At 50.9% G+C, this 26,415-nt stretch overlaps 10 protein-coding genes across 10 annotated transcripts; 5 read left to right on the top strand and 5 right to left on the bottom strand.

The window, feature by feature from the left end:
• Positions 1–5: 5 nt before the first annotated feature.
• On the bottom strand, positions 6–1,522 carry COCSADRAFT_225511 (uncharacterized protein). Its single transcript, XM_007704081.1, has 2 exons — positions 1,019–1,522; positions 6–958 (listed from the first exon to the last, which is right to left on the bottom strand). The coding sequence occupies exons 1-2, from the start codon at positions 1,304–1,306 to the stop codon at positions 38–40; spliced, it is 1,209 nt and encodes a 402-aa protein (XP_007702271.1). The 5' UTR covers positions 1,307–1,522; the 3' UTR covers positions 6–37.
• On the top strand, positions 1,523–3,068 carry COCSADRAFT_225518 (uncharacterized protein). Its single transcript, XM_007704080.1, has 3 exons — positions 1,523–2,349; positions 2,401–2,776; positions 2,833–3,068. Exons 1-3 carry the CDS (start codon positions 1,739–1,741, stop codon positions 2,950–2,952), a joined length of 1,107 nt encoding a protein of 368 aa, XP_007702270.1. The 5' UTR covers positions 1,523–1,738; the 3' UTR covers positions 2,953–3,068.
• A 506-nt stretch (positions 3,069–3,574) lies between these two features.
• COCSADRAFT_147056 (uncharacterized protein) lies at positions 3,575–5,376 on the bottom strand. The gene is made up of 4 exons (XM_007704079.1): positions 5,314–5,376; positions 5,083–5,266; positions 4,886–5,017; positions 3,575–4,835 (listed from the first exon to the last, which is right to left on the bottom strand). Exons 1-4 carry the CDS (start codon positions 5,352–5,354, stop codon positions 3,633–3,635), a joined length of 1,560 nt encoding a protein of 519 aa, XP_007702269.1. The 5' UTR covers positions 5,355–5,376; the 3' UTR covers positions 3,575–3,632.
• A 193-nt stretch (positions 5,377–5,569) lies between these two features.
• On the bottom strand, positions 5,570–6,421 carry COCSADRAFT_38701 (uncharacterized protein). Its single transcript, XM_007703902.1, has 2 exons — positions 5,934–6,421; positions 5,570–5,880 (listed from the first exon to the last, which is right to left on the bottom strand). The coding sequence occupies exons 1-2, from the start codon at positions 6,156–6,158 to the stop codon at positions 5,872–5,874; spliced, it is 234 nt and encodes a 77-aa protein (XP_007702092.1). The 5' UTR covers positions 6,159–6,421; the 3' UTR covers positions 5,570–5,871.
• A 4,854-nt stretch (positions 6,422–11,275) lies between these two features.
• COCSADRAFT_28326 (uncharacterized protein) lies at positions 11,276–12,327 on the top strand (the record flags this gene model as incomplete). Its single annotated transcript, XM_007703864.1, has 3 exons — positions 11,276–11,293; positions 11,387–11,587; positions 11,710–12,327. The coding sequence occupies 3 exons, from the start codon at positions 11,276–11,278 to the stop codon at positions 12,325–12,327; spliced, it is 837 nt and encodes a 278-aa protein (XP_007702054.1).
• Positions 12,328–13,811: 1,484 nt separating this feature from the next.
• COCSADRAFT_162421 (uncharacterized protein) lies at positions 13,812–14,242 on the top strand (the record flags this gene model as incomplete). Its single annotated transcript, XM_007704078.1, has 3 exons — positions 13,812–13,848; positions 13,902–13,961; positions 14,046–14,242. The coding sequence occupies 3 exons, from the start codon at positions 13,812–13,814 to the stop codon at positions 14,240–14,242; spliced, it is 294 nt and encodes a 97-aa protein (XP_007702268.1).
• Positions 14,243–16,652: 2,410 nt separating this feature from the next.
• On the top strand, positions 16,653–17,404 carry COCSADRAFT_201424 (uncharacterized protein; the record flags this gene model as incomplete). Its single annotated transcript, XM_007704077.1, has 2 exons — positions 16,653–16,689; positions 16,759–17,404. The coding sequence occupies 2 exons, from the start codon at positions 16,653–16,655 to the stop codon at positions 17,274–17,276; spliced, it is 555 nt and encodes a 184-aa protein (XP_007702267.1). The 3' UTR covers positions 17,277–17,404.
• Positions 17,405–18,266: 862 nt separating this feature from the next.
• COCSADRAFT_173288 (uncharacterized protein) lies at positions 18,267–18,878 on the bottom strand (the record flags this gene model as incomplete). Its single annotated transcript, XM_007704076.1, has 1 exon — positions 18,267–18,878. The coding sequence occupies one exon, from the start codon at positions 18,876–18,878 to the stop codon at positions 18,267–18,269; it is 612 nt and encodes a 203-aa protein (XP_007702266.1).
• A 667-nt stretch (positions 18,879–19,545) lies between these two features.
• COCSADRAFT_225405 (uncharacterized protein) lies at positions 19,546–20,174 on the top strand. Its single transcript, XM_007704075.1, has one exon. It carries the CDS (start codon positions 19,687–19,689, stop codon positions 20,164–20,166), a length of 480 nt encoding a protein of 159 aa, XP_007702265.1. The 5' UTR covers positions 19,546–19,686; the 3' UTR covers positions 20,167–20,174.
• An 836-nt stretch (positions 20,175–21,010) lies between these two features.
• COCSADRAFT_173287 (uncharacterized protein) lies at positions 21,011–25,601 on the bottom strand (the record flags this gene model as incomplete). Its single annotated transcript, XM_007704074.1, has 4 exons — positions 21,011–21,165; positions 21,238–21,295; positions 21,367–22,483; positions 22,546–25,601. The coding sequence occupies 4 exons, from the start codon at positions 25,599–25,601 to the stop codon at positions 21,011–21,013; spliced, it is 4,386 nt and encodes a 1,461-aa protein (XP_007702264.1).
• Positions 25,602–26,415: the final 814 nt, after the last annotated feature.

The following is a 26,415-nucleotide window of genomic DNA, read 5'->3' as shown; positions in this document are numbered from 1 at the left end:
GTTGCTAAACAGAGAGAAAAAAAGGTTATGCTATAAATTACAACTCTTGAATCTCGGGTTCTTGCACCTCTGTATCGTCACTCATGGTGTGTCCTGGATACTTGTCGTACCAATCTCCTGGGTTGCCGCCAGGCATGCATAGTCCCAGTCGCCAAAAGTAGTCGCGGTGGGCAAAGAAGAACTGCCAGAACTTGAAGCGAGTCGGCACTCCCCACGCCGGTTTTTCTTCATCGCTGCCAGCAATGCAGTGCATATCTTCGTCTCCATCGCAGAATTGAACATCAGCGATGGAAAAGGGTAGGCTAGACTCTGAGATGAAGATTTCTTCGCTATGCATGCTGAAGCCCCATTCAGCCAGGGGTAACAAAGGCACAGGGTCGCCAACGTGGGTAACGCGGTGGATCTTATTATGCTGGTGGTTTGCCGTAACGTTGAAGCGCTTATCGATGTATGCGTTGAACTCCTTGTTCCCAAGTCTAGGTTCTCCAAACGTTGTGACATGAGGATCCCAGCCACGTGCTTTAAAGTCCAGGCCAGCCAGAGTTGCTACAGCGCCGCCCAACGAGTGTCCCACCAAGACCAGCTTGTACTCCGGATACTTTTCTAGGGCTTTGGAGACATACGGTAGGATAACCCTGCGCGTGTTGAGCCAGGACGAGTAGAAGCCTGTATGGACGGTGCAGTTCTCGCATTTCGGCGGTTCTGCCGGAGGAGCGTCACCCTCCGCAACACCCTCCGCAACACCGAATCGGGGGGTAAGAAAGTCCGAATCGCTGCTATCTGAATCGTCGTCGCCTGGATAAGGGATGTATTCCTGGGGTATGGTCGACAAGTCCGCAATAGTGTTTGCGATGGAATAGGTGCCACGGAACGCGATAATCAGTCGCGGTTCGGCAGGGTGGTGCGAGAGGGCAATATACCCGCACGAGTCGGACAGGAAAGGACCAGTATTCCATGCCTACGTGTACATGTATCAGCACACAAGTAATGCGACGCATGCTGACGTGCAGCGACTCACCTTGACTAGATCAAAAGTCTCAAAGTCGCGGTCCGCACAGCGGCTTGCGCATGTAAAGGGCCTCTTTATACCCAGTCCTGCGGTACCGACACAGTAGGAGATGTCGACAATGCGCGCGAGTTCTTCGAGCTCCCAGAAGAGATCCTGGGGAATTATGGTGGCATTATTGCCAGTGGCTTTTGCTGTTCCGCGGACCAGCGATTGCTGTTTCGCATCGCCCTGGGGGCTAGCGGCCCAGGACGTAGCGAGGGTGAGATAGCATAGGAGCAGGCTACGTAGAGAGCCCATCAGTAAGATGCTTCACATATCCCGTATGTGGAGCAGTGATAGAGGGTGGGCGTAGGCTTGTTGGTGAGGTCAGAGGACGAATGCGGGCGTGATCAGAATCAATCAGCAGTTGGTCGCGTCACCGCCGAGGCGCCTAGACAGCGCCAAGCCATGGACCCTGAAAAAGTAGCCTATGACATCACGGGCGCCGCTGGACGAGAGCCTTCTGCTGGTTCCATATCTGGGCCACGCGGGCTGCCCACTGCTGACACACGACACAAACCTTCACCCGTACTTTATAATAAACCCCGCCTGTCCATCCAAGACTCCGTCCCACCCGTTGGCTTCCGGACAAGACCCTTCCTGTTTCTTAAGTAATCATCACTGCCGGCGCTTCCGATTTTTCTTTGTTCGAGGCCGCACTTTCACCGACACCTTATTGCTACCACAACAATGGTTTCTGAACAAAGGTCGACAGACGCCCTGAGGGCGGCGCCCTCTCCTGCTGAGGTCTCTCGCCCTACCACTGCAGACAGAATAGAAACTACGCCAGTACCAACCGTTCAGATCGATGGTGTAAGCGACGACAAGGAACAAGCATCAGACATGACCGCTGCCAATAATACAACAAGCCTCAACCCAAGCGCACAGCCAAGTCGCGCCCCATCGCCAAACCGACACGCTCTCTTCCCCCACACCCAAGTCACATACGATGACCCCGAGTTTACACGTCCGCCACCGCTCAACTACACGCTGCGAACTCGCAAGAAGGCCATTTTCTGGTTCTGGACCCTCATCATTCTCGATTGTGTCTGCATGCCTATCGGCCTCTACTTTGGCATGTGGTACGGCCTCACTCGCGACCAATTGTCCGCCAATGCAGTCTTCAGTATCAGCACCGCCTTGCTGGGAACTGTGTCAATTGTTGAGTATTTCATCCGCTTCCATAGACTGTGGAAGAAGGATTCCAGCTGCCGCGTCATCGGAGCCGAGAGATGGTATCTCGACTGGTTTCACTGGAATTTGTCGGTTGGATGGTTTTTTGTCATGATTGAGCTGATTGCGTAAGTTTTCCATGTTGCTATTTTCCATGGAACGATGCTAAATCTTCGCAGCGGCACATGTCCTCACGACCCACCCATCCGAGTCCTCGCCATGCCAGCCCCAACTATGATGTTTGCAATTGGCGTTGAACTCCTCCTTGTCGACATTCTACGCATTATGAATGTCCCTGCTCCTTGCCGTATCTCTTCCCTGCCACAAGGTGCCCCTCTCCGTCCCGGCATCTACGCCTACATCGAGGACATCTGCGCAGTGGACGGATCTGGCGGCACCGAGTTCCGTCAGCGATTGAACCTCCGATACCAGGCCAGCAAGGCGTTTCGTGAGATGCTCCACCGCTTGACGCTCTTCTGGGCCATTGGCGCCATTGTCACGTCTGTCGTCTGTACAGCCATCATCTTCACCATCCAACGTGACATTGCTTACGTGGTATGTTCTAATCTCCCCTTACACCCATCTAGTCTGCTCCTGCTAACTCAGCATAGGTCGGCTGGGTCGTACCATTCCTCTGGGCAGGTATCTGGGCCGCCATTACCATCAAATGGGTCCAATACGAACTCAAGCGCGAATACGAACAGTGGACCACGGCTCAATACAAGCTCTAGAGAGGGGTTTTTCTCTTTTCGAACACCCCCTTTTTTTGTTGTTCGACTAATCAAAGGAAAAGAATTGTGTGTATTACTAGAATCAGAAGATTGGTGTTTTTTTTTTCACATGAGTATTATGGGCGTTACAGGCACATCAATGGGTTAATGCCTCCTCTCTTTTTGGGTTAGGAACGTTGATGAAAGAAACAGCAAGATACCACTTTTTTTTGTGTATGCGTATGTAGAATATCTACGTTTCATCGTTTTGGTTTTTCTTACACCGCGTTCCTAGTCTTTTGCACCTCGAAGTGATATGTGACATCACACTAATTAAACGAGCGGTTTCTCTATGTGTTTTCAGGTATGTCTCAAACACGGCTACGTAAGCCCCCAAGATCGATGGCTGCAGATCGCACGGCTGATAACATCATTGCTACGCAATGCCCAATATGACGGGCGGGAAGGGGGGGGGGCTAAGCTTTTGCGCATGACATTGTCCAAGGCCTTTTCTCCTTGTCATTAGCCTAGTTTAGGGTTAGGACGGAATCCTTTGATGCGGTTCGGACCCTGATTTTAATGGGCAAAGCTTGGACATACACTAACAAAGTGATAACCGCAGTACACAAATTGAAGTAGTAGTATAGAATTGTTATGCATGCACCAAGGACTCGGGTATCAATTCACATACATATCTACAACTACTCTTCCAATTCTTCCATCTTGGTATCCCCATTTCCCTCCGTCGCCGCGTACCCCTTCCTTTTGCTCTTCTTTTCCCCCTTCACCCCAACCTTGACAACCTCAACATCCCAACTCTCCATATCAACAAGTACGATCTTGCCAGTGGTATGGAACTTTGGTACACTAACAATCAGCACCTTCTGGCCTGCCGGGTCTTTTATGATTTTCTTTTCAAACTTCTTTTGGCAGCCAGCAATGTACATGTGCGGGCATTCGGTTAACATGAGGGGATCGTGGTCTTGGAAGGGGTAGCACCAGAGAGTGTCCGGAGCGGTGGGGGCTACACAGCGCCAGCGGAGCATCATTTCCATTGCGTCGACCGATTTGACGTGCTTGAAGTATTTTAGTAGGTCTTTGACGGTTTGGCCGCCTGTACTGAGGACGCGGTAGCCGTCAATGTCGCCGGTCCAGGGGTTTGTTACGGCGTCGAAGCCATTGAGGGTTTCGTTGCTGGCGATAGGGGGCTCAGCGTAGAGTCTGGTGTTGGGGAAGAGCGCGGGGTGGAGGGGCTGTTGGGGGAGGGCGACGTTTGAGGGGTCTGATGCGCCTGGGAGCATGGTGATAGGGAGGGTAGGGAGTATCTCGCAGAGAAACTCGTCGAGGCGTTCAGTTGGTGCTGCGTTGTATGATGAGGCATCGTATCCGTAGTGTCTGGCTGCGCTCTTCTTCGCAGCAAAGTCTTCTCGTGATAGAATTGGTGAGCCGCGTGCTAACGAGCCTCCTGCTATCATTAGGCGTGTTATTTTCGAGGCATCTTCTTGTGTTGATGGGTCTGCCGCTTCTCCTGTCAAGTACTCCACGAGCAGATCCAGCGCTACCTCATCGTCATCTGCACCTGTAAGACCCAGCCCAGACACAATGGCTAGCTTTCCAGCGGGCTCGCGTTTTGGTATGCTTTGCTTTTCCTTTGAGAGCGCTATGTCGTCACGTTCCCAGCGCGGCGGTTGTCTCGGTAGGTCAGCGCATTGTGTTGCAATGACCTTGAATGTGCCATCAGCCTCTTCCGTACCCAACGCTGCAAGTATACACCCTGTGACAAAGTGGCCGTGCAGAGGCTCGCCCGTGACTCGAAGGCGTCCCGACTCATCCTCGAGCATCATCTCGTCGCCGCCAGAGGGAGATATGTAGGTATCGCGTTGAGGGGGATCGGCTATCCAGTGCTGAGGGCTATTAGATTCTCATTTCTCGAGTCTTGGGGGGGGGATTGTACATCTTTCCCAATATCGTCCAACACATTCGGCTTCTGTGCCATTTCCATGTATACCGTTCCTACTACCCAGCACAGTTCGCCTTGTCGCACATCAAGCACACGGTCAACAAAGCTTGCTTTCTGTCCACCCAACTAAACCTGTGTCAGCCATGCAAGACTGGCAATGCTGTATAGCCCCGCAGCCGAATAAAGCATACCTCAAAGTTGTGCCAGGCTTCCTCTGCTCTCTCTTTTACCGTCTTCTTCAGTTGAATCAGACGTAGAAAGTACATGTCAGCGAATTGTTGTGAGTAATGTCTATCGGTGCCTGGCGGTAATACGAAATGGTGGAGCGGGTTGTATGCAGATGCATTTCGGGACGGTGGGAGCGGTGCATCCTCACTGGTGTTGTTGTTAACAATTATCTTTGAGGGGTAAGATGATCTTACAAAGGCTCGCCTTGGAGCAGGCTATCTTGCAGTTTGGTCATTGGAGCTGTGGTGTAGTGAAATAGGGAGAATCACAACCCTCTGAAGTTGGAAAGTTGCGTATTGCGAAAGTCGCGTCGCGCGTCATTCCGCGCCATCCCAAACAGGAAATTTAAAGGGTCCCATCCTACCAAGAAACGTGTATATATTTCACAACAAAGTTAACATCAGTGTAGGAAATACAATAGGTTCACATCAACTTTGAAGTCACATAATTTTGATTTGGTGTGGATTTGATTTGATTTGATTTAATTGTTTCGGCCTTATTGACCATAGTAAACCCAACCCCATCGACTTTCTTCTCAATCGCCTTCTGGACCTTCAACAAGTTCCAGGTCTCGCCTCTCTTCTTGGGAATATCATTTCTCTATATCTATCCTTCGTTGCACATAGGCTGTAATGCGCCTCCATACTGGTTATTTCGTGTTGTGTAATCCCGAAAGCCGTAGAAACGCCAAATTGTAACCCGCTATAACTATTAAACATTGATGATAAAACAGGACATATTGTTGATGGTATTTAGAGCATCTAAAGGATTGTTAGCCAGGATCTCTAACATGTCTGGGATAGCGTAAACCTACCAAAGCAACACCACCAGCAACAATGAGACCGAAAGCAGAGCCGGCCATGTGCGAGGCGCCTCCAGTGAAAGGTAAGGTCGATGAAGTAGGCATGGCGTTGGTGGGAGAGCCAGCGCCAGTGCCGGTGGGGTAGGGTGCTGAAGTGGCCGTGCTGTTTGTGGGAACATATGAGGCAGAGGTAGTAGCGGCGAGGGCAGCAACGACGGAGATGATGGAGAATTGCATGGTGGTTTTGGTTGGAGTGATGATTATTCGGTGGTGGTTTATCGGGGATTAGGGTATTGGGATTTAGTAGCTGAAGGATGTGTTTGTAGACTTGATATGAATCGGGGGGACTTTAACTTGTGTGTTGACGACGGCAACTCTTATATCCCTTATGGCTCAATCCAAATATACAAACATTCCCTAGAGCACATTTTAGCCATCCCCACACGCGTACGTACGACAGCCCACATCCCAGCCATCGGCCGCCCAGCCCTACAAAAGCCTCGGCCCCACCGAAACCAGGAGATGGCCACTCGGGAGCTTGTCGGAAGCCTGTCGCACGAGGCTGGAATTATGATGGCGAGGGCTATAACAGGAATTGCACATTGCTAAGCGTGGCGGACGTCACAGCGGCTGGTCCGGAGGCGTCCGGAGGAGGCTGGTGGCTAATTTTAGCATCCCCAGCCACATACACCGCCTCCTATGTTCACAATAAACTCATTTTATTCGCTGCTGTTTACATTTTGTCGACAACCTATCGATAAGAGTTCATCGCTCACCATACAGATCTCGTCACTATCACGATAGAAAAAAAAATTCGAGGCGATAGATTGCAAGATGGCTGGGCTTGCGTGGCCATTGTCTTGGAAAACTGCTCCGTGTTGACGATCCACTGATTTGACCAAACCGTATGTTCCGTTTCACGAAACAATCAATACCTCTCCTGCTACTGCTTACGCAACTCTACAAACTCACTTCGATTGCGTTGGTTGTTTTGCCTGCAGGCCCGCTATTCATGTCCGCCCCCTGCCGCCGCGATGCAACGTTGGCGCCGAAAGCCACCGAAGCTTAAGTACTACGTAAAGTCGCAGGCAATTCCCGAACTGCTGACCAGGGGAATCGTTGCATCTGCACGCTAGACTACCCATGTATTCGTACCTGGGCAAAAGCAATCTAGCTGCCTCAACGATGGAATGGAGATAGGCAGCGAAATTACCCCGATACGTTATTTTTTTGAGGAAGCTTGAGGCCGAATGAATGATGAGTTCCAACCAGCCATATCACGTGCCCATACGCACTGTCAAGATTGCCCTTCTTGGTTGTTTTCTCAAATTCTCCATTTACTGGGACTTGGCCGCAACATTCTACCCGTAGTGCTCAATCCACCATCACCTACTAATGAGCTCTTGATTGAAAGATTTTAGTGCAGTTGGTTGGTCAACCTTCTGTCTTAACTCATAGGAAACTTGGGTATAATCGTCGTGGTATATCTATTATGATTATAGTTAGAAAACTATAAAATTCTTGCATTAGAATGTTAGGGGATTCGCTGCTGTAATTAAGACAGTGTTTTTGGTTTGCTTAGATCCCTGTTTGAAAACAACAACTCATTAATAGACCGTTATTAGACAATATCGAGATAGTAGACATGAATAGTTGGCAACAAGAGCAAACGTAGCCAAAAAGTCTATGTTCTTGATAGACAAACCGCCAAGGAGCTAGCGTAGCGTTTGAAAGGGTTATATCTACATATCCAAATAGAATTTGACTGGTAAGGTTGGACAATTCGGGCCGAAGGGGGCCAAAGAGAGCAGGTCTCTGACAACCATGACAGATTGAGTACCACAAGTACACGGTCTCCCAACTTGCGCATTGATGTATCATGCAGCAGCCATTGAATCCAAACCGATCTAGCACCACTTGATGTTGGAATGAGAGACCGTCTGCACACTCGATGTCAACATTGTGGTTGTATATTGTAAATGGACAAATTCGGGCAGTCTTGCATGATAGGGGTAGGCAAAGCAAAGATCTACATATGAATCTGACGCGAAAATGTCTCTCAACTCGCCTCAGCAGCAAGATGACGAGAAAAGCTCGCTTGCTCTCCTGGTCGTGTTCGGATCGATTTCTCTGTCGATTGGTAATAGTAAGATATATGCCAGAGAGTAGACCTGATAAAACATGGACATTGAATACAACTCAGCATGGGATATCTTCCTCTCCTGTTAGCTCAGTGCTAACTGAGACTTGTAAGGATCTAGTGTGCTGACTATTCCCACATCAACTTATAGTCCGTAGCCTGTACGTGACCTATACGACGTGGTTTGAGGATTTTACTAGGAAATAATCACATCCAAGCACACTCCAAGGGTCTATGACAGTGTAGTGGAAATTTGATTCAGTTCAATAGCTGTAATTCAGGACAGTATTGGTTTTTTTGGGAATATAGTGTATTGCTGAAGTGGTGTGGCAGATGGTATATAGAGTAAATAGTAGTAGGGCTTGATCGTAATGCTCTGTTGACTTTGGTACAAGTACCTACCTAAGCGCAGCCAATGCCATTACTTAAAGAACAAGATAGGCACTGACAAGGCTTCTCTTCGGTAAATAGCGGGTTAATCTCTGCAGTGATTTCCTAGTCAGATTTTCTCTCTTTTATCCTGAACTCTCCAAAGCACAGTCAGTGAGTTAAGCATAAGCCTACATCTATTGTATCAGTCAAAAAAAGCTCAGAGTATTATAAATGAACTTAAGAAGGCAGCAGTGCAATATGCGATCCCGTATGAGCTGAAAATTCGGACACGAGCTTATGCGAGCGGGAGGACTCATCACACACTAACGCAGCTCTCAACTGCAAGTCAATGGGTTCAGCATCATGGTCTGTGCTGATTCTATCTCATACAGAATTGAACTGAGGGTATTTAGTCTCCATTTCACATCTCCCTGGACCATGGTGATGCATTGTGCGTTGCACAAAAAAATTTAAAAATGCTAGGGGAATTACTAAGAAGCACGGACAAAGGCGGAGAGGGGAGTTATTCAAAATTCGCTGAGTCTGTACGCGGAACTTAGATATGGTAGATGTAAGGAGTTGGCTGCTTCGCCAGAGTCAGCCTATGGCTTTACCTTTCGTCTCACAGCGGAAGTCACATTGTACTTACAAAGCTTTACAGCAAACGCACCTTAGAAAGGAGCAGCTGCTAACGGGTGAGCTAGCGAATTCTATATTCGCACATAGTCTAGAATGCTAGAATGTTACGAATGAGAAATGTTATTGTGTCATGTTGTAGCAAAGAGTTTTCATTGTGTGATTTAGGCTAGACATAGCTAGCGATATGTAGCTTTATGATATTGTAGGTAGTCTTTGCTGGTCACTGATCTGAACGAAATGTCCCCCTACAATGACGCGTTTCAAACCCCCCAGTATCCCAAGATAGGTTCAATTCGTCTTCTACAAAGGATTTACGTCGTTCACAGTCTCCCTGTCATAGGACTTCCTGGTATCGTCTTGCATCAGACTGACTCGTGGCTTTCGTACAATATCGAAGTCCTTCCTTTTCAGCGGCCCTGTCTTCTTCGAGGTTCCTGGCTGCAGGTACAGCCGGATGCCTTATGCATCTTTTACCTCTTGCGTTCCGCCCTGTCCTTGGTGTGACGTCATAGCATGGGCTGCTTCGCCAATAAGTAGTGCTATTCCTCGTGTATATGTCTAAAAAGAGCCCTGATAGGGAAAACGCCACAAATTCATGTCTGTAGAAATTCTATTCACTGGAAGGCCAGCAAAAACTGCTAATGGGTTCTGTCGGTGACCTGGTGTTGCCCGCGATCCGGTTGTTTCCCTTTTTAGCATGTTGGCTGGTACGATTGAACTGTATTTTATAGGCTCGGAGCTCTGGCAAGGTTGTATCATAACGCATTTCTCTTGGTATGATCAAATGAGTACTGCATAGACGGAAGACTTGGATTGTCCGACTGTGCACTCTCTGGCCCCTTCCTAGGATTTCTCTATAATCAACTGGGCATCTAGAGTAAACCAGGGCTCGGATATGTAGTTTCCAATTAGAACGTAGCTTAATGAGAATTCCCTAGATCGTGAGGGAGTTAGACGGCATTTTGAAACTTCAATGCCAGCCGGCTGTGCCGGGTTACCAGCCGACGGGCGGAACGGATAGAGCCGCACCCGTTCCCATCTTCCCTCCTCCCCGCCACCAATCACGCTTATAACGGGAGAGCCTACCCCCACCACAAATTACTTAATTCCTACCAAAATCTACACCTGAACAGGTGTATACTCAGAGAGTTGCTGGCATTACTTACTTCTGGTGTATATGTCGGGGAAAAGTGTATTTACCGTGGTGGAGCGGCAAGGAGTAGGAACAATCCTGGTAATGGGAGAGAGGCTTAGATTCAATACCGGATATGCGCGCATTGAATGACGACTTCTGCATCGCATCCTTCTCATACTGTTTACACAGGGTTAGACGTAATCTATTGCATCAGCCTGTTAAGCTGTTGTTGTTTTCCTTCTTACAATATCCCAAAATTCTGTTATAGCTAGAGAGCTTCCTTGAAACATTCAGATCAGTTTGTTTATTCTAATCTTTTTCTATGAATCTCATGGAGTTTTGGAGGAAGCATCTGAAGAAATAGATCTAGAATATCTTATTACATCTAAGAACATAGTACGAGCGATGCTTAGTAGGGCCATATATGACGGCTTGATTAAAGACGATCTGGGCTAAAATACAGCTGATTCGATACATCTGAAGTGTGGCTGAGCAGAACCTACGTATTAGACCTACATTGTATGCTTTTATTCCCAATCATCACCTCAAATTCATAAGCGCCTGGTCTAGCTACTTCAAGAACTAGCAAGGCTAGGGAATACGATAAATAGGCCTCGAAAATGAAGCTGTCTATGTAGCAACCCACAGAATTCTCCACACCTTGAACAGCTACCTGTGCCAACTCAAGTTCGTAATGGAAAAAGATCTACATATGTCTTGTCAATTCTTGCGTTTGACTCGACTAGCGCTGTTTCAAACAGCTGCCTTGAATCCTGCAAAACGCGGGAAATCTATGGGAGGCATATACTGGTAAACCTTCCCTGGCTGGTGGGTGGTCTAGGCACAATGCTTCTTGACGTGGCAATTTTTGCCCAGTCTTTTGCTTTATGGCGAAGTTAAGCCTATTAGTGATGAAGTGTAGTGACAAGTTTTGAGGTGAACAAGCATTCTTGCGGAGCGTGGACTGATGCAGATCGCTTGTAATATCCATTCCGAGGTAGTGAGACGCATGGTGAGGCGAGACAACCTTGCAAATCAGACGTCTAGAATACCTCTACAAAGAATATCATGTCATCGTGGCAGCCTGTAGGTGGCGTTAAAGAGGGGGTGCAGCTTTAGCTCTATATGGCTATGCCTATATCCTGCTGTAAACACGTGTAACTCTGTGTGCCAGTGTAGTGTATGCAGTCGTGTCGGTTGAATGGCAGCGAGCTCCATGGCCGTGGCTGGGCTGACGCCGTTTATGCAACCTTTCACAGCATGAATCACTCTGCCACGTACACGGACTGGAAAGACTTGTTAATAAGTAAGACCGGCATGAATTCGCAGACAAGTCAAAGATCTTCGCTGTACGTTTGTCCAGTGTTGGACGAAGCGTCGGTAAGTGGATATCTTGGTCGACGTAGTGGTCTGCCGTCAAACACTGGCTTGTTTGGATTTGGGCCATGGTGATATGTAGGGGTGTTTGACGCGGATAACTGTTGGTCGAAGGAACAATTTAGTGTTTCGGGTTGCAAATTGATCACGAATTTGTGGATAATGGGCTACCAAACAGAATATATTTACTCTTGAGAAGTTGCAGGAGCTCAAACAAGGTCAGATCAGCAGATTTCCGGTACTGTATTCGTGCGCCACATGGATACACAACAATCTATCGAGTGATATTGTTGCTGGAAAGGATTTATCGATTCGCACCACATGGCGTCTTGGATAAGGATGAGTTCCACGTCAGCAGCCAATATGGGCCAGACAGTCTAGAAAACGCCAAGTTGGTGCATGGCATGGCCGCGGAGGCTTCAACAGCACCGTGTAATGGTAATTTGGTCGGGCATGAATTGACATGTCGTGCCAACGCCTGCTATCTTGACTTGATCTTGGCCGTTGATAATGAGCTCTGGCCAGGCCAAAAGAAGACGTCATATTTACTAAGTATGCGACCAAGGCTGGCTGCGCACACCACCATGCTCCATGGACACGTGACGTATGATTTCACTGTTTTTGATGCTCGAGGATCCGCAAGCTTGCCATGGGCACTAGAAGATGGTTGCATCGACCGAACAGACGTAGCGCCCGTTCATGCGCGGCCGGCGGCACCCGTCGGTGCAGAAGCCGAGAAGTGAGGGCGGGTTCCACAGTCGTCCCAAGAGTCGCGGTGCATGCACGACTAGATTAACAAGCACAAGCAGCATGCGTTGCGCCCTGGGTGCAGGAGCGTGTAGGGCGCGATATTGTGGGCCTTCCCGAGGATCCTGCAAAGGTTAACTCTGGCCGTCCGCACGTGCATCGTGGCGTCGTTTGGGTTAGCGCAATATCTGCAACCTGTACGACACGTCACAACAGCCACGCTTTGGAGCAACGGTGTCGGGCTTTGGATTGAACAACACGTCTGCCAGCGCAGCGTGGACGGAGGGCGAGGGTGTGCTCACCCCGCTGGGAGGCTTGTGCGGTGCCTTTCTCCAGCTGCCACTTTCGCTTCAACCGCAGCAAGCGAAGACCGAGCAAGCGCCGCCGTGAAGAGCTGGCTAGCGTTGACGGCAGCCGGGCTGGCTGGCTGGCAGGACACCAAACCTATGGCCATAGCACGGGAATTCAGGAACAGGACAGCCTGCAGTATTGGGATGTGACATGGGCTGCATCTCTACGCACGAACCTGGAGATCGCAGGGCTGAGCAGTTCACACCAGGAACACAGTGCTTGATATTGACGCACCGCTTCTGAACAAGCTGCCCATGCCACCTCATCCCGGTGGGTCTCGCTGGGCAGACAGGCTACGGCCCCAATACCACACACTCTCGCTTAATGCTGCCTTTTGCTTCGTCTGCCCTCGTTGCAGCTTCGACACGTGAAGCATGGTTTCTTCGAGATGACGCGCTTTCAGATGGCATGTCCACGGTACGGAAACGGCACGGCCCTTTACCCTTCTAACCGCAAGCGGGACGAGCGCCGACGAGGGTAGGGCCCAATTTGCGGACACCTCTGGCACTACGTCGGCATGGAGAAACTAGCCATGGCAGCATCTCTCTTTCGTCCTTCAGTGCCAGCTCATAGCCGAACCAGGCTGAACTCGGTAACACAGTAGAGACCAAAATTTATCCGTATCCCCTCATTGGCCTTGCCATCCCAGACCTGTGGTTTCGACCACACGCAACGTCCTGTCATGGTGTCCGTACCGGGTCCTGGCGGGTTTAGTTTCTGCTTGGTCGTGTTCTCTTTCTCGCTACCCCCGCAGTTCCTCGCTCGATTATGTTTCTGCCGGCCAATTATGGCGGGAAAAACCTGCCAACGCAGCATGCCATCACCCAAGTGCTTTGTTTCGAAGGCACATAGGGGGGGTTGCGGCGGCTGCAGGCTGCTTCCTTTTTGACCTGTCTATGTGGCAAAGGCGCCCTCTTGTTCCTACAGGATACCGAAAATGAGGCTCTCGAAGCACTGCTCGACTATAAACAGAGGCAGAACTAATGCCACGCAAGGTGTTCCTACCCAGTCCTCGCTCACACATACCTGATCTTCCCTGATCCCCACTCGCGAAGCCTTACCCCACCACAAACTTTGTTAAAAGCATCACGCCTTTGTCTCTTGTTTGCAGTTCCCCCCATCTCGCACAATGGCAACACAGGAGAGCTACGTGCAAAAGCTACAGCGTGCGCAGACCGATGCTCTCGCCCGTGTAACCTAGCTAAAAAAGACGTTGCAGACTACTGCGCTACCAACCAGATTGCCCAGCCCCAGTTCCAGGACTACTCTGACCCACGAGGTTTGTAGCCCATGTCTATCTCAAGAGACCTTGGCAATATCGCCCACTTACTACTGGTATTTGCTGACACACTGGTGAACGCAGGCATACGCACAGCCTGGTCAAGCAGTGTCTTTGTCCATGGCCGTGAATACCGAGCCGCGCTATGGCGAGACTACCGCTACCTCGAGCAATCCCGAGAAGAAGCCGCTGAAGTGGCCTGGAAGGCCCTTCAATCCGCCGCCGCAACCACCAACGCAAACCAGACACAATACAACCGTTCCTTTGGGGCGTCCCGATAATGGCTCGATCCCCCTTGCAACACCACATACAGAGATGCTCAGGGGCTATGAATTGCTGGGATATGTTTCGATACGTTGATGCTCTGGCCGATCTTGTTGTTTTCGTTGTTGCATACTAGGCCATTGCATCACTTGGGCTTACGACTTCTTCTTCTCCTCTCTTTGAAACTTTTTGACTGCAAGCTGTTTCCTTTTTTTCGTTCTTACCAGCTGGTTCTATACCCTTTATCGTTTGCACAATGCTCGTTCCATTCTCCAGCCAAGGGCCATCCATCCAGGCATCCCTATGTGCCATTGACGCTCGCTGTATCTTTCGACCGAGGCCTTTTTTCACTTTTTTGCTTGAGAGACTCTGGCGCAGCTTTCATAGGTCTTGAGATTTTTCTACTTTGTTTCTGTCATTTTCCGGTCCTTGTTTGGAATAGTCAATTGAAATATACTGCAAAATAGCCATTACACCTGCCTGTCAGTCTTTTATTCCTTTAAGCACATTCATGTCCAAGTACTCTCATTCATAAATTGACTTGTCAAAATAGGAAGTGACAGGGCTCATGTCAAATATGTCGTGCATGATTTATGCTTTCTATTTCCGAATCACCAAGTGTTTCAGCACGCTTGGTCTATTGTTCACAATAGATTAGTAATAAGGCAAGTCTACCGAAACAATTACACTTGTGTTGTTGTTGTGTATGATTCTACCATGGAGTGAGATTTGTTTTGCATAGGCATGCGGTCTATCAGGATGTTTTGTTTGCTCACTAGCCGGGCCGCTTCCTACGTGCTGCAATAGTGATGAGACATATAGCTCTGCCACTCTGCATGCACTGGCGATCCTTCTTCACTTCGCACCAACGATACCTGCACACGTCCAAAAGCAACGCGATACACACAACCACCACGTGTAGCTTAGCCAACTCATCCAACACAAAAACCCACCATGCTCCCACGGTGGATCATCAACACGACGACTGCAGATGCTAACCCCTATTAGCACTTCTCCGACCCAAAACAATGTCCACAACAATCCACTGTGCAAATCCATTGTCCATCTTCATTTCAGTAGTTTCTTTTTCTTAGTGGCCGTTGAATCTATCTCGGCAAGACAAAAGCCAGAAAAAAAAAGTCGCCTTTCTGCTTTTTCGTGAGATAAGAATATCCAGGCTAGGTTCACACGTACCCAGCGAGACGAAAAAGAAAATAAAAACGGCAACGCCATCGCCTAGATATGGAATGAAGATCTTCCTTCGATACAACGCTACGCTGTTACCCCTGCGATAGTACCATTTGCGGGAAGTAGAAGCAAAAGGAATTATTAGTAAATATAACTCGCAACAACCCACATACTGCACAAATGCACAATGTACCGTCTTTTATCACCATGTTCCCCCTCTTCCCATCCACTCAGTCCAATATACACCTCCCTTTGACCACATCCTCGATGATCTGGTTTACCTAAGCAAAGCTAGCGCCGGCGTGGCAAAAATGAGGGGGATGCCGATATTTCGAAACACGCATCCCCCAAGCGCCCATATGCGACACCCGTTTTGTCAGAGGATAGCTATGCCGCAGCAAATCACATTGTCGAAGGCCACCAAAAAAAAAGAATATGATATTCATCGCCAACACTAGCTGTGTACTAGAGGCGTATACATACAAGTCTACAGTAGTTGAACAGAATTTAAATGAACTTTTGTAACCTAGATAAAGATTTCCATCACATTGCTTTTCTGTTGCATTTCATCCTACTGTCTACCCAGACATGACCGCATCTCTTCTTCAATGCGCCTTCCATCCTTCTTTCCCTTTTTGAAATATCCCCCCCCCCCTTCTCAATCCCAAAAATAAACCCCCTTACATAGTCGATCCCAAAACGTATAATGTTTCCTTGACTTGACAAAACATACACTGTCTTACCTCTTCCCTTGCCATGCCTCGACTTTGCCTCTTTGCCTCGCGGCACCGCCCATCTAATTCGCACAAATGCCTTCCTACCAGAAACTGGCGCGAAACAGGGCCGGCAGTAGTCGGGGGAATTTCCTGGATAGTCAAGGCCTGGGGCAGTTGGTGTGTTGGAGGGAGGAGGTGGGTATCGTGGTGCTGGGTTTGTGTGGGCTGGGGAGGCTTAGGCATTGGCGGTACTGAGAGACGGACTCCTTGCGGAAGGAGGTGGCGAAGTATATGTCTTTTAGTGGGGAAAAGTGAGAGGATGAAGGAGGGAGGGAAGGAAGGGAGTATAAAAGGGGAAGATGGAAGGGAAGGGACGACTAAGGCATCATTTCACGAGCATTCTACGAGTACAACTCTATTGTAATACACTATTTACTACTTCCAGGCGAAGAAGAAGAGGAAGAAGAAGCACAACTTCCATTCACCCCAATCTTGAACATTCGAATCATAATATCAAAAAAAAATGGCTCCCATCTTCAAACTCCTCACTCTCCTCTCCCGTATGTCACTCCCCCCCTTCTACTCATCACACTTCACCCCCGCCCAACTAACACCCTCAACCTAAAAAGTCACCCTCTACACCTCAGCCCAAGGCACCCAATTCATAACGGGGGCCTGCACCTCGGACGCCGCCTGCGCATCCGGCTGCTGCGGCTTCACATCCGGCAAATGCGCCGCGCCCTTTGTGGCCAACGAGCGCGGCGAAGGCTGTGGCTTCGGCAACGCACAACCAAATAACAATGCTTTGAACGGCGGCAACAAAGCCGTAGGCGACACTCAACCAGAGCCGCAACCGCAAGCACCGACATCCGGACAAACCATGGTAGGCGAAGAAGCAGCACCAGCACCAGCACCAGCACCAGCAGCGCCTCAAGCCAAGGGCACACAATTCATCACCGGCGCCTGCACTTCCGACGCGGATTGCGCATCCGCATGCTGCGGGTTCAAGAGCGGCAAGTGTGCGGGACCGGTGGTGGCGCAGGAGCGAGACGGCGGGTGTGGATTTGGAGATGCGCGGCCGAATGATGATGCGGCTAGGGCATTGCAAGGGAGGAGCTTGGGACGGAGGGGTCCTGGGTTCATGTAAGCATCAAAGTATACATCTAGACGTAAATGTAAGAATGAATAAACTACGAGGTCTTTTGATGATATTGATGATGATGAGGGTGCTGTGTGAAGAATAGTTAGTAGTAGTAGTAGTAGTAGTAGTAGTAGTAGTAGTAGTAGTAGTAGTATGTGGATAGAGAGAAGAGACGGAGAAGGACGAGAGGGGTTATTGCTTGTAAGACAGTCAAGTGACAGGTTCATGCATTGTAATATACCTACCCTATCCTACCTTACCACATGTATGATTGTTTTGTGGCGGGCTCGACTAAGCGGGGGCGTATGTAATCACACCCCCCCCCTCTTCTGCATAAAAACACATGATAGGTTCGTGTGCGTCTTCGATGACAGGCGGGTCGGCTCGGGGGGTTATGCATATTCGGAATAATATCGCACCGAGAAAACGAAACGACAAACGAAAAAGCATAAAAGAGTTTCCAACGTCAGGTAATTCGAAAGCCTCTCTTGACAATAAGAGGAGGCGATTGCTCAATCGGCTCATTCGTATTGCATATAACCGGCAACAGGTCTTTTGCCAGACTAAACATGTTTCTAAACGCCCCCAAATATTGTACTCCGACGCTTCAAATGCAAGGTACAGAATGCCGACCAATTCAACGAAAGAACACCAATGTGTACGCCCCCAAATATAGAGAAAAAAAAACTCCACTCCAAGAGAAAAGCCGAATCCGCCGAAAAAAGGCAGGCTCAAAGCTGGGGAAAAAAAGCGCAGACATGACCAGGTGATGTGCACTCTACCAGAAGAAACGATATGATAGATGCAAAGGATATTCCAGAAGAAAAAAGAGGTTTTTGTGAAGAAGAAGAAGAAGAAGCATGACAAAGTCGTGAGTCTGAGCGAAGAGACGTGAAAGCAGCTCTGACCGAGAGAGTTAGCAGTTGCACAGGTGCAGTCGACACCGAAGTCGACGCACCATGACATATCTGGTGGCTAATGTATAGCTCGTGAAGCTCAGTTGTGTGGTATCTGCTTGCTCTGGCCGTTGCCAGCCCATACACCACCGCCAACAGCTCGCGAGATACCGACGCCCAGGCCGACGGCAGCGGCAATAACGAGGAGAGCAATGACAATCTTGGCCCACAGCCGTTGCTTGTTGGTCAGATTGCGGAAAAAGGCGCAGCCGCGCTTGCGCTGGTACGACTTGCGCTTCTCGAGCACCGCCTGTCGTGTGGGCCACATGGTGCACTCCTTGACGCGACCATCGACGGACGACTTGGACTGTTGTTGTGTCGAGGCTACCGACAGGGGCACGGCGCCTTCGAGATCGTGATCGGTGACACCAAGGTGTGCCTTTGAGGGGGGAATGCTGTCATTGATGGAGGGGCGCGTCTCGCGCAGGGCCTCTGGGTGCTTGTAAAAGGCCGAGTAGGGGTTGGAGGCGTCGGCAGTCCACTCCTTCTTGGCCGGGTCGGCGTCGGCAGCAGCAGTGGCGGTAGTCGTTGTGGAATCTTGCGAATGCGGTGAGCGCAGCAGCTGCTGTGCGGCGGGCATGGCGGCGGGGCTGGAGGAGCGCTCGATACTGGCGCCAAAGGTGACGGGCTCGTTCTTCTCGTTGGCAGCCATTGCGGCGTCAGGGGGTGAGTGGAGTAGCACAAGGGTGGAGGCGACAAGCAATGGACAGCGGCGGTACGACTATTTGTGGCGGAGAGAGAGAGAGAGAAAGAGGGAGAGAGGGAGGGGAAGCTTCACAGCAGGCGCAGCATGGACCGGACACGGTGACGAGGCGGCGTCGTGTGTTAGTGGACCAGGGAAGGGGGTAAGGACAGGCGAGTAGGCAAGTAGAGCGGATGGGAGACGGGCGGCGGCGGACAGTGAGGGAGCGGCGATGTAGTTGTGGAAGCAGCAAGTCCGTCTGGGGTACTCGAAGCTGCAAAGAATGGGCTGTGGCGCGGTTGGATGGATGTGAGGGCTGGATGGCAGTGTAGAGAGCGAGACCAGTGTGCAAGGAGCGTCACGGGCGGGCGGCAGTGCGCGAGAAGATATGAAGGAGCAATGTCCTCCCCCCCCCGTGGCTGAACAAGGCCCGTGTGAACGAGGGATTCCAGGCTTGGGGGGCAATCATACGGGCCCGCTAGGCCGTTCGGAGCCATGTCCCTGCCATCAAGGCACGTCTGAGTCGATGGATTGACGAGGCAAAGCAAACTGCAGGTGGGCGTTTGGTTTGCCCGTCCCTGATCTTTGCCCGCACTTCTCCTCGCCCTCGCTCAACCACGGCGCCGCCTCCCAATACTTAGTTTGGCCCAGCAAAGCAACACGCCCGCGCCCACGCAGCGCCAAAGTCCAAGTCCAAGTCGTCGCCGTCGCCGTCGCCCCCTCCGCGCGACTAGGCCCTGTTATCGCGTGAGCGTGTGCCGTGTGGTTTGGGGGAGCAATGAGCGCAAAGGGCCTGGTCGCCGCTGTACGGCCGCAAACGTCGTCCTGGAGCAGCGAGGGTGCGGCGCAGCTGGGGTTTGGCTCTGGCTTGGCGTTGAGCGCAACCGCAAGCGAGGCCCGAGCGGGTAGCGCGACCGGCCAATCTCTGCGCGGCTTGATGCACGCGGAGCGGCTGGCCGAGAGGCTTGAGCGCTTTGCTTGTCTGCCTCTGCCTCTGCCTCTTTCTCATGCACCCGCACCAGCGTTGGACAAGCTCCCAGCTATTGAATCGTCCATAGCACCACATGGCGTCTTGCTGGCGGGGCGCGCCATCTGCCCACCACCCACCGGCCAGACCACTCGAGCGGCACGGCGGCGAGGGCACACAAACAAGACGCAAAAAGAAGCTTTTGGCCTGCCCAAAGCAGTGGGAGAATCATCCAAGACGTGCATGGGTGTCGATAGCCGCTTGCATACATACGTAAGTAGAGACAAATAATACGTGCCTTAGTTGGGTCTATACATATGCACCTGGGTACATGGTAAGAGATACGTAAGTGTGTACCGAGTATACTACTACTACTACTACTACTACTACTACTACTACTACTACTACTACTACTTACTACTGCTCAGGTGGCGGCCGGGCGGGCGAGATTAGATAACGCTGGAAATGCAAGTGCATGGAAACCATGGCGTGGTGCCAGATTGAGGGTTCCGCCAGGCCTGTGCACCAGCCGCCAATCCAGACTACCAGCCCGCTAATGCAAACTGCTGTCTCTCTTTGCCCTCTCTCGCCCTCCATCTCTCAGTCGCGTTTCCTGCTCCGCACCCAGAGTAGCCTGGAACCATGATGCTATCACCTCGTCCCTACCACTAACACCCAAACCGCTCTCCCCGTGTCGCACTCCTCTGGCCAGCCCCGCCTGGGCCTGTTCCATCTTCCATTATGCTGGCTGGCCGTGACACTCGCACTCGCCCATCCGTCTCCACCACCCCAGTTGTCTTTGTCTCATGATCACGGTATTTGCATTGCATAGACCTAGAAACCTCTGTCTGTGTCGTGCCTCCCGCTCCTGCCCTCTCACTCTGCCTTTTTGTTCTCCGCCCTTAAACCAAAACAACAGGCCGTTTTGTCATTGCATGCTGCCCAAGCCCCCGCCCCAAAAAAAAGCCGCTCCAAACGCCAACGCCCATGCCTATCCATCACTGTGCGTGTGCAGCCTTGCTAGTAATCCCAGCTGCATCCTTAGTCTACCCTTTTGGGCCGCTTTCCCGCCCCCGTCCAATCACGCGGCCTATGTCCGCTACCTCTATTTTTTCCTTTCCTTGGTTCATATCTATTATCGTGCGCCTGCACCTGCGATTTCCTCTCTCTTGATACCGGATCGCTCACACATGCCTTTGAAAATACCGCCCTGGTCGTACAAGCGCAGTGGCGAATCTAGCTCCGCAATCTGCCCTGCGTCCATGACGCAAATGCGGTCGTAATTGATGACTAGGCCATCACGTCAGTCTCAGCTCCCGTTATCCTAGCACTCTACCCTATGCCTGCACCGGCCAAACTTACTCGTCTTCAACCTGTGAGCAATGCACAACAGTGTCTTGCCCTTGAACCCCTCCACAATCTGCACACGCACACACAACCGTTAGCCTAGTCTCCCAACGTTACCAACAATGACGTTTGCTTCTTGCTTACCGTTTGTTGAATCTTTGCGTCAGTCTCAAAATCCACCGAACTAGTCGCTTCGTCGCACACAATGATTTGCGAGTTACGAACCAGCGCACGCGCTAGAGCCATGAGCTGCCGCTGCCCCAGCGAAAAGTTGAGTCCTTCCTCCTCGACCACGCTGTCGAGATGAATTCGGCCAGAGTGGTCATCCATTGCCTGCTCCGTGGACACGAGATCAGCCTGTCGCAGCGCAGACCAGAGCTCCAGGTCAGAATGCTCGTGGAAAGGATCCAGATTCGATCGGATCGTTCCCTTGAATAGCGTTGGGTCCTGGGGGATAATCGCCAACTTGGACCGCAGGTCGTGAAGACCAATCTTGGCAATGTCCACGCCATCAACAATAATCGATCCCCCAGACAACTCCTGCAACCGGAAAAGTGCTGACATGATGGACGACTTGCCCGCTCCCGTGCGTCCTACGACTCCAATCCGCTCGCCTGCGCGTACGTGCATGCTCAGCCCCTTGAGCACCAAGGGCAGTCCATCGCGATACCGCATCTCGACCTTGTCAAACACAATCTCGCCGTGCTCCGGCCACGTCGGTCGCACCTGGCCCATATGCAGCGGTGCTTCTTCTTCCAATTGGCTTCCGTAGTGATGGATACGCTCAGTCGAGTTCATGTTGTTCTCTACCTCTGCAAGCTGACGAACAGTAAACTGAATCATCTGCACAATGGTAAGAATGTACGAAAGCACCAAGCCAGCAATACTGGGATCAACAGAAAAACGGCTAGTCACAACCAAGATACCCGTCGTGAAGACTAGTGCAATACCAACAATGTCCAGACGCACACTCAGCCACCGCTGATTAGCAAACGTGAGATAGTATGCGCTGTTCATATCGTCAACCGCATCCCGGACCGACTTGGAAAACTGGTCTTGAAGCCCATAGGCACGAATCGTCGGCGTTCCCATTACAGCCTCGCCAAACCGCGAGAAAACAGTACTGCGCAGAACAGCTTCATGCCGCTTGACCTCGCGAGCCGAAGACCGGTAGAACGCCGCCGAAAACATGAACAGTAAGAACAGCGGTCCCAGCGCAATCGCATAGTAATAGTAGTACGAGATAATGAGAATAAAAACACTGCAACGTCCCCCGTTAGCTCAAAAAAAAACATCCACTCAAAGGTACACCCAGAAACTTACGAGATAATCATAGCCAGCGTCAAAAAATACATACGAATCGAATCCGTGATCGTATTGTCCATAACATCGATATCCTTGCTGAACCGATTCGTAATGCGCCCCAAAGGCGTCGTGTCGAAAAACGACATGGGCGCCCGCAACACGCGCGTAATAGCCCGATGCAACATGACCTTGCCCGCTCGCGTCCCGAAAATCGACACTGCAAACGAGAAGAAGAACATGAAGAGGGCTTGGCTGAAGCCAAAGGCCGCGTAGGCGCCAATGTAGGCACCCTGCGAGTATCCGAATTTGTCAGACGTCCAGTACGAGAGCCAGAGCGAAGTTACAATGTTTGCGCCTTGAGAGAGGACGAGCAGGATGAAGATGAGGGGGCCGACCCAGGTGCCGCCGCCGGCTTTGATGTATTCGATCCACACTTGCCAGCTGACGCTCTTGGTCGCGCGTTCTTCCTGCTGCATGAGCGCCGCTTGCTTCTTTGACTTTTTCTGTTTCTTGACGCTCTTGACTTCGGGTGCTACCTCGCCATCCTCTGCTTCCTCTTCCTCTTCCTCTTTTTCTTCTTCCTTTGCAGTCGTGCTCATGACTTGGATAAAGTCGGCGTTTTGTGCCATGAGATTGTCGAAGGTGTCTACCGCTTTGACTTGGCCTTGATCAACCCAGATGATGCGATCGCAGCGACTTAGTACGTGTAGCTGGTGTGTAGCTAGGATTCGGCACTTGTCTTTGAGCAGTCCGCAAATAGCATTGTCCATGATGTGCCGGCCCACGTGGGCATCAACGGCACTCAACGGGTCGTCCATGAGAATAATATCCGCATTAAAGTAAATCGCACGGGCGATATTCATACGCTGCTTTTGACCACCCGAAACAGTAATACCACGCTCGCCAATCTCCGTTGCATCATTGTGAGGCAGCATGTCAAGATCCGGGCGAAGCGCACAAGCATCCACCACCTGGTCATACCATTTGCGGTTGAATTCCTTGCCAAAGATGATATTCTCCCGTACCGTTGCGTTCTGGATCCAGGCGTATTGCGGGCAGAAGGCGCGTGAGGCTCCGAAAATGACTTCACCGTTTGTCTTGCGCATGTCCCCTGCGAGGGCTGCGAGTAATGAACTCTTACCTGAACCGACACCACCAATAATGGCGACCAACTCGTTTCGTCCAAACGTAAGATTGAGCCCTTTGATTTCAAACGGCTTCTCTTCCTCTTCCACAGCCGCTGCATCCGAAGGTGTCGTGGCTCCACTCGCTCGCATCGCCTCTGCAGCTGCCTTCTTCTCCTTTTTCGTCTCGCCCTTCTTACCCGGTGCTCCACCTTTTCCTGGTCCGTCTTCAGCTTCTTGAGTCGGGTGGCGCTCCCAGGTGAAATCCGCATCCCTAAGTACCACGGCATCCTTGGCATCGTAGTCCCAGCGTCCGCTCTCTTCCGCCTCTTCTGCAAGAAGGAATTCCTGGATACGCTTCACAGAGGCATTCGCATCAATGACCTGACCAATAACCAGCGGAAGGAAGTTGAGAGGGATACGCATCGAGTTGAAGAGAGCTAGCGAAGAGAAGATTGGCGCGGGATCGAGATTGCTGTTGAACTGAGAATACGTGATAAAGGAGATCATCGATGCGAAGACAGGCATGGACATTCCCACGGCAAGAACGGCATTTCGAATGGTAAGCAGGATTTGAATACCGTGAATTTCCTTCTTTCGAATGGCCTGGATGCGCTCTAGGAAGCTCGTTTCCCAGCCAAAGTACTTGACGAACCGCACACCTTGGAGAATCTCCTGCGTCAAGCTCACACGCTGATCGGTAATCTTGTTGATGACAACTCTTCGGCGGAACAGAGTCTTGACTGCACGACCAAGCAGGGGCATGGCAATGAGGATGAGACCGAGACCGGGTAGCGCACTGTACGTGAGGTTGACGAGAAGCAAAGCCGTTGTAATGAGAATGCCGATAGGAGCAGTCCAGATCATGTGGAAGAAACCACTGGCCTGGTCAATACGGTACGTATCGGTAGACATGAGATTGACAATTCGCCCATTGCCCCAGCCCTCACCGTCACCCGCCACACCTACCTGCGTCTTTGGGCCCTGTTTCTTCTCCTTCTTCTTGAGTATCTTCTTGTACCATTTCAGCTCGGCTTCACTTCCCGGTTTCAGATCAGGCGGCGGTGCCTCGAGAATAGCCTGGCCACCAGCCTTTGCTCTGCCTGATAGCTTCATGGCCTTGTTGAAAATGAGGGCAATCAAAACACCTCTGGCTTCTCCACCAATCATCATACCGCGGTACATGAAATGGTTAGTAGCTAAACTCTGCAGAAACTGCATCACGGTGATTGCAACGACCAGGCCAATACCTTCGCCGATAGGTGGTCCAGGGACACCCCTTCGCTGTGCAATGTATGCCTTGACGGCAAAGCTGATGAGATAGCGCAGTACAAAGGGAGCAATTGCTTGTATGACGGATGCCGAGAGCTGGCACAGACCGCCAATAATAAACTCCCACTTGAACGTGTCGAACATAGCACCAAGCAGAGGTTTCTCTCCGCCTTGTTCCCGCCGCCTATTAAACGCCGCTTCCAACTTGGCTGCCAGTAAATCTGCGCTTCTGTCTGGGTTGACTTCCCAAATATCATTCTTTTCCAGCGGCCGCTTGTAGCCCACCTGCATAATCGGCTGCATCCATTGCCATGTGAGTTTGCTGAACAATCCAGCAGTGTATTCTGGGCTTACGGTACGCTCTTTCGGTACAGGCGGCGGGTTGTTCTTGAGCACGTTTAGGCGTTTGTAAAAGGGCTTCTTCATTTGTGTTGATTTTGCGGCGTTGGATTCTGTGGTACTGGCTTCCGAGTAAGCACTGGTACTCGATTGTAACCTGGAAAGGCTGCCTCTTGGTCCATGACCGTCACCATTACTCTCAATTGCTTTTTCGCTAGGCTCTGTCCGTATCGGCTCATACTCTGTGGGGTTTTCTGCTGCCGCTTGAGGATCTGCCAGGCCTAAAACCTTTTCTTTTTCGGTCTCGTCTAGAGACGACGATGATTGGGATTTGGCCATATCGGCGCGAATGCCGGCCCAATCTCGGATTCCGTTGCGGCGACGGGAGGCAGATCGCGTTGTGGGGCCTAGTAAGATGGATGATTTGCGTAGGAATCGGTCAAATGTATGATTGGCGTGTGCCAGGGGATGTATGAAAGGTTGGTTGAGAGTTGGAGAGGAAAAGGCGACGACCACGAGGAGTCGCGAGGCGGCATGATTGCAAGCGCAAGGTCACGCCTAGTCTATAAAGGGCCCTGGCATAGTAGTCATGAAATCAGAGCCCGCGCTCCACAACTAGCGTATGGCCTTAAACGGAGTTAGCAGTCGCCAATGAACGGCGAGGCCCGCTGCTGCATGATCTGGCGGTTGCTAAGCATCAGAGAATATACGACGCCTGCTCGGCCTCTGAACTTGTCCGACGAACCGAAGTGCTGCGTATTAGCACTCGCAATATGTCCTTACGTCCGCGGAGAGCTGGCTCTTTCGACAGTGTGGCACGACAGAGTGAACGCCTTGTCTATGCGTACCAGTCTTGTCTTCTTCCCTCGCGTGTCCTCTGGGCGGTGTCCTTTGGCCATGATACTGAAGTTTCTTTTCGCGTATTTTGTTTTCCGCGAAGCCAGAATCGTCCGGTAACTAGGATGCGACGCCACCGCCTCGAGTGGAGCCGTCGCAGTATGCCTACCAAGGCTCCAACGCCGAGATGCCGATATCTTAATTGACCATGATGCCCCGTCATTTACTGAAGCCGCCTGTAAGTGGTTCACATCCCCTACGTACCTACTAGATTCATACATGTGTATGCACAATACGAAAGTACATGTCACCCCCC

The sequence above is a fragment of the Bipolaris sorokiniana genome, assembly GCF_000338995.1.
Source record: "Bipolaris sorokiniana ND90Pr unplaced genomic scaffold COCSAscaffold_11, whole genome shotgun sequence".
NCBI classification, from domain to species: Eukaryota; Fungi; Ascomycota; class Dothideomycetes; order Pleosporales; family Pleosporaceae; genus Bipolaris; species Bipolaris sorokiniana.
Note: the sequence above shows the minus strand (reverse complement) of the source record. Positions and strands in the feature narration are given on the sequence as shown.

Bases quoted from the DNA above. Each gene is read 5' to 3' on its own strand.
- COCSADRAFT_225511 (XM_007704081.1), bottom strand. From the start codon at position 1,306: ATGGGCTCTCTACGTAGCCTGCTCCTATGCTATCTCACCCTCGCTACG. The intron at 959-1,018 runs GTGAGTCGCTGC...ATGTACACGTAG, and splicing joins AGACTTTTGATCTAGTCAAG to GCATGGAATACTGGTCCTTT.
- COCSADRAFT_147056 (XM_007704079.1), bottom strand. From the start codon at position 5,354: ATGACCAAACTGCAAGATAGCCTGCTCCAAGGCGAGCCTTT. The intron at 5,267-5,313 runs GTAAGATCATCT...CAACAACACCAG, and splicing joins CTGCTCCAAGGCGAGCCTTT to TGAGGATGCACCGCTCCCAC. The intron at 4,836-4,885 runs GTACAATCCCCC...AATAGCCCTCAG, and splicing joins TGGACGATATTGGGAAAGAT to CACTGGATAGCCGATCCCCC.
- COCSADRAFT_38701 (XM_007703902.1), bottom strand. From the start codon at position 6,158: ATGCAATTCTCCATCATCTCCGTCGTTGCTGCCCTCGCCGCTACTACC.
- COCSADRAFT_225518 (XM_007704080.1), top strand. From the start codon at position 1,739: ATGGTTTCTGAACAAAGGTCGACAGACGCCCTGAGGGCGGCGCCCTCT. The intron at 2,350-2,400 runs GTAAGTTTTCCA...AAATCTTCGCAG, and splicing joins GTCATGATTGAGCTGATTGC to CGGCACATGTCCTCACGACC. The intron at 2,777-2,832 runs GTATGTTCTAAT...AACTCAGCATAG, and splicing joins AACGTGACATTGCTTACGTG to GTCGGCTGGGTCGTACCATT.
- COCSADRAFT_225405 (XM_007704075.1), top strand. From the start codon at position 19,687: ATGAGCGCAAAGGGCCTGGTCGCCGCTGTACGGCCGCAAACGTCGTCC.